Source organism: Natrix helvetica (genome assembly GCF_964273705.1).
Source record: "Natrix helvetica genome assembly, chromosome: 1".
Classification (NCBI taxonomy): Eukaryota; Metazoa; Chordata; class Lepidosauria; order Squamata; family Natricidae; genus Natrix; species Natrix helvetica.
In genome coordinates this window covers 168818659-168833338 of record NC_138548.1, presented here as the reverse complement: position 1 = coordinate 168833338, position 14680 = coordinate 168818659, and the positions used below count along the sequence as shown (strand labels likewise).

The following is a 14680-nucleotide window of genomic DNA, read 5'->3' as shown; positions in this document are numbered from 1 at the left end:
GCCACGATACTGGGAGACAGGCTTCAGCCCCCTTTAGTTCTCCAACCGATCACCAAGCACTTTTTGAAGGGGGCTTCAAAGCTTCGCCCTTAGGTGTTTTATAGATTCCCCACATGGGATCTACCTATGGTCCTACAGGCCCTAGTTAGTGAACCATTCAAACCACTCAGGACAGTCCCGCTCCAGCTCTTGATGCTCAAGGTAGTCTTTTTGGTGGCTGTCACCTCGGCCAGGCATATTTCGGAACTCGGGGCACTGTCCTCCCAGACCTCTGTACCTTCCACGATAATAGGGTGGTGCTTCGCGTGGACCCAACGTTCCTCCCAAAGGTCAACTCCCTTTTCCATAGATCTCAGGAGGTGGTTCTCCCGGACTTCTGTCCAGGACCTTCTCAGGACAGGATATCTGTAGGGCTCTACGAATTTACTTGAAACGTACTTTTCCTTTCCATAGGTTGGAGGTGCTCTTTGTATCATTCCAACCTTCCTCCTTAGGGGCTAGAGTTTCTTCTGCTACCATTGGGAGATGGCTGCATGGAGTGATTTTGCGTGCTTATGAGGCCCAGCATCTCCCAGTGCCAGAGGTGAACATGGCGCACTCCACCGGGAGTGCTGCCACCTCAGCAGCCTGGAACATTAGTGTGCCCACTGAGGATAACTGCAGGGCGTCCACTTGGGCATCGCTCTCTCCATTCATTAGGCATTACCGCTTGGACGCGTTCGGGTCAGCGGATGCGTCCTTTGGTAGAAGGGTACTTCAGCAGGTTGTGCATTCCTCGGGACAGGTGGACCACTGAGGTTTTTCCCTCCCTTAGGACGTTAGCTTGGGTACCTTCCATGCCTGAGCTGTCCTGCAGGAATCATGGAGAACATATGTTGGTCTTACCTGAAAGTTGTTTCTCATGGTACTGTAGGAGGGCTCAGGTTCCCCCCCCCCCCCCAAATTGTAGACAGCCTTAGATTTGTCGGCTGGGGGTTGGTCCTTTGTTTGCCTTCCCTTTTCTCTCTTTCAGAACCTTGAAGCTGAGACCTCATTAAACTGGCCAAGGAAGAGGAGAGTCAGAGGCGTAGCTTAAGAATTATTGACTCAGTCTCTGGACCAATCAGAACATGAGAATACCCACGCCTGAGCCCTCCTGCAGTACCATGAGAAACAACGTTCAGATAAGACCAACATATGTTTTGAATGGCCCAAATTCCTAAACAAAAGACTTCAGGAAAATACACCTTTGGCATATATCAATGTTTTCTAGATAATTCCCACCAATTCATCAAAGTAATGTAAACTTTATATAAACAAAACTTTACATAAACAAAGAGCACACCTGCTCTTTGTCTGATAATTTATAATCTTCCCAACCTGGTGTGGTAAACTCCAATATCACCTGTCCAGCACTGTTGTTTCTATATAAGTTATTTTTTAAAGAAAGTTATTCACAAGCCAATAAGAAATTTAAACTACAAAGTTTGGTGGCACCTATAAAGATCAACAAATGTATTATACTATAATTTTCATCTGCATCTGTGAATCGGAAGAATTTATGCTATAATAAATTCATTATTCCTGAAGACTAGTTTGTTTTTAGTCAAAAAAATAATTTCTGCTAATTATTTGGGAATTCTTAAGAAAATTAAAAAGAGTTCTTAATGCATGTGTCATCTGACACCCCCGCCCCCAAATGTTTTAGACTCCTCAGCTCAATTAGCATGGCCATTGGCAAAGTCTTGTGAGAATTGTAATCAAAATATTTTTAATAGTTTTTTTTATTTTCAAAACAAACATAACACATCCTTCTTTACATACTGTAGAAAGTGTATCAGTTAGTTACAAAAAGGCTTTCGTGCATCTCTTCCACAGTCAACAAACATAATTCACATTAAGTATTTTAACTCAGATATTTATACATGTTACCATCATCATACCTCCATTTTCATTTGACTATAATTGTTTAAACGTCCATCATAAAATATACCAAGATTTAATACATAACCACATACTGGCATTTCATTTACTATTTCTAAAATCCTCCAATAACACTGAATCCTTATGTCCTATTCTAGCTAAACATCCATAATATTTAATAACAAAGTTTTCTAATCCTCCTTTCCAAATCACTATTTACAATTTACATCCAGTTTCCTTATGTTGTACCCATACCTGTATATACGTTGTTATCATTATCCTTCCTTTATTTAACTATATCCTACATCATAACATTTCCCCCCTAATAATCAAGACTTAACTGTATCTAACTTAGTTCTTTTTTATTAACCTTTATATATAATCCAAAAGGATTTCTAATCTTCCTTTCATGGGTACCATTTAATATTCATATCCAAGTATTACTTATCATAACACTACACATTGTATACATTATTATCTTTATCAATTATTCATTTAACTATATCTATTGTCACTAAATTTCACTACGTCTAACTAGTTTTAAATTATACACTTCCATCTATCAACCTGTATCTTTCCAGTAGCAAAACAGTCTCATATCTTCTGCCATTTGTGGTGTCAGTCCTCTAATCATAATCAAAATATTTTAAGACAGATGAACAGGCAAGAAACTAGGAAAGATCAACAGAAGTTGGCATCAAAATGAGGGAGTGTGTGTAAATGTTCAGGACTAAAGCCTTGCAGTACATAGAGCAATGCCATCATACTGTATGTTTCCATACAGTATGGAAACTTTCCAACAGGCTGTATACAGTTAGTGAGGTTTAAAGAGTTGAACAGGAATAAAATATTCGATCCGGTGAGAATTATTCCCTAGGCACCTAAAACTATAATTTAATTCCAGTTAGAGCTGTCTGAATTGGAATAAAGCATCATAAGTACATGGTAAATATTTGCTTGCTTTAATGCATGAAGAGGCAGCCTGGCCTACTTCAAAGAATTTGCACTAAGTTGTCACAACTGTGTGGCATTGTTTGTATTGGCTGGGAGTAATAGCTATTGAAATTCAAATAATCTGTAGGACATTCTTAGCTTAGTTTATCAACCACCCTATTAAATTGACATGAATCAATGTCAACTTTGCTCATAAGTTCTTAACTTGATTGTATCTGTGACTTTCTGTTGTGAAAAAAATAACACACTATAATAGCAACCAAAGCAACGAAGCAGTTTTCTGCAGGAACAAATCATGATTTTCTTAATTTTACAGAAAACATTATCATTATAGACAGTTTTGTGTGCGTGCATGTGTGCTTTTGCTTTAAATTACCACGTTAAGACAGATGATTTATATAAGCTAACTGTGATTGCTGAAAATTTAACTTCAGATCTTTTTATGAGGGTAGATGAGCACATTTCTGGCACCATTATCCTTATGAATAAAAAGTTACTTGGTAACAGAGATGGGCAAGCACTTAATCTGATTATCTGAAATATTATATCATGCCTTTGAGGGACTTATAGCATTTAAATATTCTTAACAGATGGGCTGCTTTCTTGGCAGCACATAGCTTCCATTAAAAATGCATGATAAAGAAGTTGTTGAAATTAAGATTATGGTATGCTTGAACTTCCATCCTACATTTTGATATTCTTAGTATTTCTCGGTTTTATTAACTTCCTGATTTTGATGTTCTTGATAACTCACTATATGACACTGGACCACCCTTTTCAAAGGACTGCCTGTTCCAATTGCTTCTGTTTGCCTCACAAGGACTAACAGGGAGGACACACCCTGGATCCCTTCCATAAAGCAATGTCATCATGCTGGATTCAGAAATCATGCATGCTTTCTCTGTTGCACTGCCTGCCTTTTGGAACATTTGTCTCTGGAAATCCAAACCACCCAATCTGGCTAGTTTTTTCAAGGCTTTAAAACCTGACAGTTCCCTCAGATATTTGAGTTGGAAGAGTGAATGAGCTCTCTTCTTGTTGGTGTTTCTTGTTCTCTCAAGTAATTGAAATGATATCTGTGACTTTGGACATTTGTTAATTGGATTGTTGGTTTCTCTTGTTGGTTTTAATCCTTGGACATGGTAATCCTTATAACCAGAGTCATTGTCATATGAATAAATAATCATAAATAAATTTAAAAAATAAAAATATTTCCTCCTGTATGTAGCCATTTATATACCGATATATGTGAATAAACATATACCCAGAGAGAAATGTATATCTACATTAGAAATTGGAAATCCATTTCATTACCAGAACTAAAGAATAACGGAGCCTCAGTGAAACCAAGTAAGATATTTCCGGGCTCTACAATGAGGATTTTCCACTGCTAAATCATGTTTGCGCAATACTTTGGGGTACTTTCAAGAAGAGGAGAGAAAGACCTTCCAGCCAAGGGTTTGAAGGCAATCCACTGTGGTCTCTCTTTCTCTCTTTTTCAAACAACAACTGTAGATATTGATAACACTCTTAAACAGATCAAAAGAAAATCTCTAAACTAAGGGACCAAATACAAGTCCAAGACGCAACCGTTTGAATACTTGCATTAGATTCTTGGAATCTCAAGTACGAAAAACTCTTGTATAATTGGTACCAGGAATATTATTAATCAATCTCTCTTGGCAGCAGCCTTTTTTTTTAAAAAAAAGAACAACTTGTCTACCTGGTGACTTTTTAATTGAATGTGGAGAACAAAATCTCCATTACATAAAAGTTAGGGGTTGGGATTAGCACAAGATTGTGAACTTTCATTAGTATTAGCCTTGGAATATACTTATTTTCCAAGTATATTGGCAGCAATTTTTTAAAAGCTGCCAATTATTCTGTGATTTCTGATCTTAAATGCAATAATTTGGGCAATTTCTTACAACCCTTGTTTATTTGAATGTTCAAAGGCCTTTTTTGTTTTGCAAATTTTCTCTCCTTTAATAATACTTTCATTTTTAGTAAGTTTTATTGTTGCTTAGATTCTTGGCAACTCTTTCATCAGTTGTCTTAAAATCCCATTTATATTGGAAGCACCATTTAAGACACTTCTGAATTGAAAGGATTAGCTGGTGATATTGCTGTTACCCGGAGGACACCCATCTTTTAAAATTAATTTTATAGATTTGTTCTTATTTTAGCATCTAGTTGTACTTTCTATTTATTACTTCTCTGTTTGGTTTTGCCACTAGTTTAATAAAGAGACACTTCTTATATGCTTTACCTGTTTTATAAATGACTTCGATGAGTTTATTAGTTCTGCAGACAAATAAAAGTGGGGAGGATTGCTAACTCATCAAAATGGTTCTAGATTCCAAAGGATCCTAACACTCTTGAACATTGGCCTTATCTTGCAGTATGTAGTTCAGTAGTAGGAAGTGCATAGGTACAGGATAGGCAGTACCTGGCTCAACAGTAGTATTTACAAGAAGGCCATGAGCATGTGGCTAAACCACAAATTAAGTCTGATCTCAAGATACGTTTCCGCTGTGAAAAAAAACGATACAGTATTTGGTTCCATCAACAGATACATCAAAATCATAAATGTAAAGGTTCCCTTCGCGCATATGTGCTAGTCGTTCCCAATTCTAGGGGGCGATGCTCATCTCTGTTTCAAAGCCGAAGAGCCAGCACTATCTGAAGATGCCTCCGTGGTCATGTGGCTGGCATAACTAAATGCCGAAGGCACATGGAACATTGTTACCTTCCCACCAAAGGTGGTTCCTATTTTTCTACTTGCATTTTTACATGCTTTTGAACTGCTAGGTTGGCAGAAGCTGGGACAAGTCCCTCACTCCGTTACGCGGCACTAGGGATTTGAACCGCCAACCTTTCTGAGCGAGAAGCTCAGCGTCTTAGCCACTGAGCCACCGCATCCCTAACAATCAAAGATCATAGGCAGTGATTAATTCTGGTCTATGTGGTACTAGTGAGGCTTCATCTACAATACTGTATCTAGTTCTGGTTGTCACAATATAAGAATGATGCTAAGAACCTAGAAAGATTTCCAAGAACAAAGATGATGAGAAAGTTAGAGACTAAATCCTATGCACAACAACTAAAAAAGTTGGATGTGTTTATCCGAAAGAAGAGAAAGCTAAAGGGAGCCATCATAGTAGTCTCTAGAGGGGAGTGTAGATTTGTTGCCTGTAGCACTCAGGCACTGTAGCACTAAGGGTAGGAGAAGACCAGTGGGTGAAAGGTTTACAGAAATAGATACAAATTTGAAGTGAGGACTTTACTGAGTGGGAGAGCTATTAAACAATGGTAGGGTCTCTTCTGTCACGGGAAGTTTTCAAGTTTTAAAGCAAAGGTTAGACAGTCAATTGCCTGACAAAGTTTGTCATGGGTAAGGATTGAACTAGAGTATTTTCAAGATCCCTTCCAATCTCATAATTCTGGGATTCATTCGTAACCTTTCTTGACCCATTTCTTGTTTTACTGCAATTCTTACGTACCTTATAGTATTCCCACTACATTAAAATTGTTTTCCCCTGGCATATTAAGTTTCAATTTGATGTTACAAAGTAGGCAGTAGTGTGACCTTATTCACGGACATTTTCACATCTTTCAACAAATATTCATTTCTCAAAATAGACCTCATGTAACCCCACTACATGTCTAGCATTGTTATCATCATTACAAGGTCTCCTTATATGCTTAGCCATTGACTACCTTAAACCACTAAAGAAAAATCATAGTGTATGCTCTTGCAATGTATTCCCATTTAAAAGTAATTGACAGTTTCAAGAAAGAAATTTGCAAGAATTTCTGTTTAGCTAGGAAAAAGCAAATAAAATTTTGAACAATTGCATTAGGGGAAATTAACATTTTGAATGTTCAAAATGATCTATTGGATAGATTAAATCCAGTAGAATGTTTCCATCAGCCTAACTAGTAATTGGAAGAAGCAGTTTCCCTCCTTCAGTATCCCTCATACTGACAGAATCTGCATTAGAGGCTTCCTGCTTATGAGCTGATTTTGAAGTCAGTAAAAAATATTATTGTGGAAGCAGAAACCTGTTCTCATAATTTTGAGCTGGGTTTTTAAGCATACTTAATATTTTAAGGAAGTAGAAGCTGTTGGTGCTATTGATTGTTTTTCTTGCTATCTATCTCTTCCTTCAACCTACAGCCTCCCCAGCTGCCTTTACTTCCTTCATTTTATCTTGACAATTGAATGCAGTATGAGCAACCAGAAAAGCTGAGAAACCCTAGAAAATGTACAGGGAAATACAGGATTTCTCTATGCATACTCCAGTATGAGATAACTTACCGGTATGCATAGAGAAATCCTATATTTCCTTGTACATTTTCTGGTTTGGTGGCCTGGGTCACTGGAACCAGCAGCGACCCAAGCCTGCCATGCCCCCAAATCGGTTCTCCAGGTGGCGTTGTAGGCACCGCCATCTTGTCTTTTGCTTCTGCACATGCGCAGAGTATTTTTTATGTGCGCAGTGCGCACACAAGCAAACCGGCCAGTAGTGCCTGCCGGAACCCACCCCTGTTCCATGTGCTTTACACATGAGGATTTTATTTCTTCTTTTACTTCTGATAGATAGATGGATAGAAAGACAGATAAACAAATAAATGTAAACATATAAATCACTTCTCCTATGAGTGATGTGTATGCATGTGTCTATGGCTCTCTCTCTCATACATACACATACAAAAGTGTGTGTGTGTGTATTCGTGTCTATATTCTATATAAATTATATATGTATAAATACATTATGATTATATACATACAGTATATAAACACACACCATTTCTTGTTCCAACACATTAAATGAGAATGGAAAGAAAAAGTACAAAAAAGTTTTTCACCCCAGCATTATTTTGAAACAATTGTGTGATATTAAGAAAGATTTAGATTGGAAATATGTCTGCTTTACTTTTAAGGTGCTGCTCTTAATAAAATCCTATGTTGCATTGAAGTCATTAAAGGAAACATTTTTGATATTTGGTCATAGATATTCATATAATATATAGGGCTTGGTCCTGAAATTTAAATGATGCTTGCATAGTTTGCAACAGTTGGTAGTAATATTATATGTAATTTTATATGTGTTCATTTCTATAGAGGTATATTTATAAAATGACAATGAATTAGAAAAAGGGGGTGAATGTTTCTATCATTTTTCCATTATAGTCAACTAGCTGATAAACCAATGTTGTCCGGCTATTTATTTAAAGGGGGGGAAATGTCCGGACCAAACGTAATTTCTAATATTTTACTTTCCTCCTTACCAGAGTACTGTGAAGCCGTTACCAAGACAATTCCACTGTGCTGTACACTAAAAACCATTTTACGGCAGTACAGTTGAAGCCATTTGAAGGCACAACAAGCTGTATTGTAACAGAGCACACACACACCCCCGAGGAGTGTTAGGGGCTATCTTATCCCCATAATATTTGTTTCCAGAGAATAAGTCATCTGTGTACCAAGTTTGGTTGAAGGCTTGAGGCATTCCAGAGTTATGCTGGAACACACACACACACACACACACACACACACACACAGAGTGCCATCCGTATGTATGTATGTGTGTATGTGTGTATGTATGTATGTATGTATGTATGTATGTATGTATGTATGTATGTATGTATGTATATAGTTATGTACCTGTGTTTCCCTGAATACATAGGCCCCAAAATAAGCACTAGGGCTTGTTTTCGGGGATGTCTTAATTTTTTCCATGTACTTTAAAAGTACATGGAAGGCCCATTTCTTCTCAGATGCCACACAGTTTGATAGTGCCGCTCCCATGAAGTGGGGACATGGAGTTGCTCCATGCACCCCTCACCACTTACCCCAGGGTCCCCACAGCCAGGCCACCCACACTCCGATATCTGCCTCGCCTCACAAATGCGGCACCAGCGTGCTGCTCAGCCTCCTGCTCCATTGCAGCCAAGAGCAAGCAGAAAAAGTAGGCTGGTGGCCATGTGGGCTACTGCTAGATGGCCTGGCTGCAGGAGGGCCTGATGTAAGCTGGTGCGGGGCACGTGGGGCAGCTCCACCACCATTCTGTCCCACCTTGTGCTTGTGGCACAGCGAGCAACCAGACGGACTGGGCGGCTGCGCTGGCTCTTAAGTAGGACTTATTTTGATGATGGTGCTTATATTAGACATGTGTAAAACATGCTAGGGCTTATTTTCAGGGTAGGGCTCATTTTCGGGGAAACAGTATATCCATATTTAAAAGAAAAAGAGAGAATAAAAGAAATTGGACCATTCTATTATATTTTCATACTAATAAAGAAATTCCCATCTGAAAGATAATTGCGGAAAGAAGATAATGATGACTGTACTTTGCAAAAATGTGAATTAGTTTTTGTTTACTGGTGAACTATAGCTTGTGTCATAAGCCTTTATATTTCTGCATGAACAGCAGTCTCTGCAGAACTGTTAACAGTGAAGCTGTGCAATTTTTATTTTTATTATTAGCCAAATTGAATCCTTTAGTGTGCAGCATGTAATAAAGCAATGTCATCTGAAGATGCTGATTCAAACACTGACTAAAATGATATTACTTTATTTAGTTTTCAGCCTCAATATTTCCTCTTTTTCTCTCTCCCCCCACCACCTTCTTCATTTTTGTAGACATGAAGCATCCAATATGTCCTGACCACATGGCTGGAGATAAAAGTATGAATCCATCAGCAGTTCGAAGGGACTTAGAAGATAAAGGACAGAGATACGATAGGCCAGACTATCGATTAAGTAAAGAGAAAAAGAAGATGATATTTTCCTTTTGTGATGTGTGCAATATTCAGCTGAACTCAGCAGCACAAGCTCAGCTTCATTACCATGGAAAGTCTCATCTGAAAAGAGTAAAACAGCTGAATAATGGGAAGATACCTACAAATACAAGCAATTTATTTGCAAGTTCCAGCACAGGTGGTACTATTATTGTTCTTGTTTGATACTTACATAAACACCTACCATCCCTTTATGTTTCAAGGGTCAAAAATATTGAAAGTTGCAGTGTTCTGCCTGGTCCCAGTGCTGTTGTTGGAATGTGTTGTACTTCAATTCTGTAGTTTTCACTATTCCTCTCAGTCCCTGGGTAGTTGATGCACATCTGTTTTCCGTGCTAGCTGGTATAATGAAGTTAATACATTGTAGCAGAATAGACAATCTTTTCCAGCTTGGATTTGCACTTTGTCTCTCTCTAGGGAATCAGGCTGCTGATGCTGTGATGTCGTTGGAGAGGACAGGACTAACATTTTCAGATCTTTTATTACTTGTGGGAGTTAAATGGCAATAGGTTTAAGGCATCTTGTGTGCATACCACAGCTTCTTTCATGACCTCTGTAGTATCATTCCCTCAATGAAGTATTAACAGTCTCCTGGATCCAAGGAATTATTTCCCCGATTGCTGTCTGAAGGAACTGACAGGGGCAGGGATCCAGTCCATAAGTGACAGAAGACGTCTTACCACACTAGTCACTTAATGGAAGATTTCAGGTACAAGGAATCCAGGTAACTCAGTGGATACTTCGATAAATGGCCTAGATCCTGCTCACAAGGAGATGAGAAGTGAATAGAGGTGGCTTTGCTGTTAAAATGCTGCTTAATATCAAGCGTGAGAAATCAGGGAATCCAGAAATTTGAAATGATAAAGGAAATTGGCAGTAGATAAACGTCAGTGGAATTCAAGTAGGCTAGACTTGGCTCTCTTGTGGATATGAAGGGACTTGAGACTGATGACAGGTTTGACCCCTCCCTCAGGCTCAAACTGATCATCTCCTATATCACCCACCCATCCACCTTGCCCGCCCCCCCCTTCTTCCATGAGTTCTTCTATGCTGCTTTCCCCTTCCTGCTTTGTGTTCATTTGAATCAAGATCTGCTGCGAGGAGCTTGAAATTTTCAACATATGTTCTTAACAGAGTTATTGCCCAAGTATAGCTGACAGATGTGTTTCCATCTGGATAGGGTCTCCAACGTGTTCTCTAAATCTTGTTAGGAAGTTTGGCAAATTATCCAGAATGGGGGTCATTGCTTTTAACGAGTGGAAGTTCCCATTTGGCAGTGGAGTTGATTAAAAGAATGAGGATGAAGGCAACTCTTGATCTGCTGTTGGCTGCTGATAAAGATTTTGCACTGGACAGGAATATTCTCATCTTATCAGACTCTGGGAACGTGGTTACAGTTGTTGCAGAAACCCTTTTTGAGTCAGGATCTGTACTTGCTGAATCAGTTGGTGAACATTGGCCGCTAAATTCCTTACTTTGTCTTCTATTCCATCCTGAAGTTTGCTAAAAGAGTATGTGTCTGGCTTAGATCCCAGAGCTGTTGCTGCATCTGAAGCCATGGCTTGGGTGTTCCAGGGTCTGTGAAATTTTTAGTGTAGAAGGTACAGTTCAGATTAATGTCAAATGCAAGACATCAGGAAATCCAGGCATTTTAAATAAATATAAAGGCTTATTGCAAGCTTAAGCTCTCTACAAGAATCTGAACTACTGAGCCAATTGGTGGTAGATAAGTGTCAATAAAATTCAAGGTGGGCTGGAGCTTAGATCTTTTGTGGGCTTGAAGGGACTCGAGACTGATAACCCATTTGACTCCTCCCTCAAGCTCAGCTTGGTCTCTCCTACATTCTAATTGATAATGCCAACTGGGGGTGTGATAGGAGGGCTCTTGTTCATTGTTTCCTAATCTGAAACACAGTCTCAGAACAACAGCTCAGTGATTCAATAATAGCGAAGAAAAAATAGTGTTTCACGACTCACCAGTGGCGTAGCGTGGGGGGTGCAAGGGGGGCCGGCCGCACCGGGCGCAACATCTGGGGGGGCGCTCGCTCGCAGCTCTGACGATGCCATAGGTCCCTTCTCTGATCCGGTTCAGCTTCTCGAACTCCTTGACGCTCCGGCATCTTCCCAGCTGGAAGGAGAGCTGGTGAGAAGGCCGTTTCTGCGGCTTGGGGGCGCGGGGGGGGGGAAGCAGCCGGTGTGTGTGTGTCGGGGTGGGCTGGGGGAGCAGCTCCTGCCTGGATGCAGCACCAGCGCCCGGCAGGTGAGCGCGGACTACACACCCCAGCCCGGGCTCTTGCTCCGCCATGCTCTTCCCTCCGCCGCCTCCCGCTTCCGCACAGGCCAGCTGGAAGGGGCGGGCCAAGAAAGCCTGATGGGTCGCCCCTGCCCAGCCCCGCCTGCCAGCCAGGAGGGCTTGCTTCATTCCTGGCCACTGACACTCTTCTCCGAACAGGGGCGATGGGCACCTGGGCAGCCCTTGCCCGGTGCAATTGGAGGGAGGGGGCTCACCAGCCTCCCGGCCCCACAAGGCAGTCGGTCTATTCCTTCTTTCCTCAAAATCAGGGACCTCCCCCCTCGCCTGGATCCAACTCCATGCCAAGAAGCCTCTTACTCACTTTAGGAAGTGAAGAAATTCTAAAAGTAGGGCTGCTGCACCTGAAATTATAGCCCCAATATTAATTGATCTGTGCAGGTTCAGTTCTGTTCTTGACTTACTGCATTTAACAAACACAAATATTGGAAGAGAAGTTACAGTTCCCTCATTTACCTCTGGCTAAGCTTTGCCATTCCTCCTTCTCTTCCCCCACCTCCAAATGTGGCCATGAAGGTGGATTTCCATTTATGGGGGGTGGGGAGGAAATATAGCCCCCTAGGAAATATAAAAATGCTTCTTGCTCCTGACGGTCAAAAGAAGGCTGGGAGACCAAGAGGGAAGGCATGGGGGTGGGGGGTGATAAAAGCTGCATGGACCTCTCACATTCTGTTGGGAGAATTTCCTGGGTTCCAAGGAAAGAAAACACAAAAAAACAGTTGCTTGGAAAGAAGTTTCTCTATTTTATTTGGGTCTAAAATTGTTCAAAGCTTGTTTCTAGGTCAGCTGACAACAGACTGGCACATCAGCAAGGTTTATATACCTTTTTTAGCCTTTGGTGTGAGTGAAATACGTTTTTATGACCATGAGAAAGCAGGAAATATTTTTATAGTTAAAGGAAATATTCTGCTTGTTACCTTCTTTATCAGCAGAAACTTTAATAACTGCATAACATTCACCATTGGAGGGAAGCCTCTCATTTCAGCCAAATACAAAAGGCACCGGCAGTTTTAAAATTTCACACACCTCCGCTCCCTTTGCAGGTGCAAAGCAACCAAGGACGTCAGTGGCTGAAAGCTCATCACCTGCAGCCCTCTTGGAGTCCACTTAGCCGACCGTTATTGACCCTGCGCCCGCACGGCATTCAGATGAGACTCCAAGGGCATATCTGGGATGTATCTGCACACAACACTCCCCAGACACGCATCTGGGGTCTCTTCTGAATGCATGGCCGACCCGTATGGGCACAGGGTCAAGGCTACCGCCGCGAGCAGGGTCACATCGGGGGTGCGGAAAGAGGGTGCATGGCAGCTGGTCTGAGACCGGGTTGGAGTCTCCAGGGGACTTCCAAACCCGTCATCCCCAGCCAGCCAATAGCGCTGCCTGGCAGTGGCGTAGCGTGGGGGGTGCAGGGAGGGCCGGCCGCACTGGGCGCAACATCTTAGGGGGCGCAAATTACTTGCCTTGCCCCGGGTGCTGACAACCCACGCTACGCCACTGCGACTCACACTGTCATTGAATAATCCTAAATCAGGCATTTATTAATGCTCAGTCAGTTTGACTTCTTGATTTTCTCTATAAGCACTCTAGCATCAATATTGTAATTTAATTTCCCATAGGCTTTCAGTAAACCAAGGCGCCATTTGGGATTTGATGACAGGAAGACCACTCATGTGATTTCATCTAGAGTCCATCTAGGTCACATCGCAATGCAGATAGTGAACCAGTCTCTCAACCATTCCAACAGGTTCGGTCCCAGTGCAAGTACCAAGTATCAGTCAAACTTAGGTAGAAAAGGAAGTGATCTAAACATGGGGGTAATGCCCTCCCTATCCAGTTTATTGGCATGAAACAAAGCCAAAGTCCAAAGTGTGTCCACCTTCATGTGTTGCTTCTGAGTTCCACTGAGACAGGCCTGTAGTCTGCTATAGAAGCCATTGACTCCTGAGCTTAATTTGACCTGTGGCCCTCATAATGTGGACGTTGAAGTTCCCCAACATCAAAAGACAGAGAACTCTATCACCAGTTCATAAACCTGGTCTAGAAGCCCTGAAAGGACTGAACTATTTTGCCACCCTGCCAGCCATGGTCTTGAGACTGATGCAGGGTCTGAAATCCAGCCACACAGATTTCAGAATTAGCAATATATCCTTTTGCTCAGGTAGCTAATAGAGAGTAATACTTAGTAATACAAATATTAGTAATGTTAAGTACTTAATTACTAAATAGTACAATAATATTAATATAGTACTACTTAGCAATATTGATTAAAGGCCAACAGTTTTTAATAGCAATAGCAATAGGATTTAGACTCAGGGTGGATTTGATTTAAATCTCTGTCCTGCAGTGGCTCCTCCTCTAACCCACTGTTGACTCATCGACAGTCCCATTCACTTTAATGGCATGGCTGGTGATGTGGCAGTGACACAGCAAGGTGAGGGACATGGCAGGCAGCAGGTGAGTGGATACCCGCTAACAGGTGCTGCCATAATGAATCTGAAATGACAAGTATTCTTTAATATTATATTTATAAGCTGCTTAGAAGGTTTCACTTTTATTGTTCCTGCTTGCCCTTCCTCCTCACACTTACAGCCTGGTGCAAATGTACACATACATTTCTCTTCAAACAATCATACCGTTTGTACTGTACATAGATTTGCAGAACAATGAGATAAAGGAATATTCCTGAACTTTGTTTTATGAATT

The 14680-nt window shown here is 40.9% G+C and overlaps 1 protein-coding gene across 3 annotated transcripts in view; it reads left to right on the top strand.

Moving 5' to 3' along the window:
* The window catches only part of ZNF385B (zinc finger protein 385B), a 246750-nt gene that overhangs the window by 40383 nt on the left and 191687 nt on the right, over positions 1–14680 (top strand). For 2 of the 3 annotated variants that reach the window (XM_081938912.1, XM_081938913.1), the window contains exon 2: positions 9506–9802. The exons of the other annotated variant lie outside the window; for it this stretch is intronic. In XM_081938912.1, the coding sequence (XP_081795038.1) occupies positions 9508–9802 (295 nt within the window). In that variant the 5' untranslated portion in view covers positions 9506–9507. The remainder of the gene's footprint in view (positions 1–9505; positions 9803–14680) is intronic. 3 annotated transcript variants of the gene reach the window in all.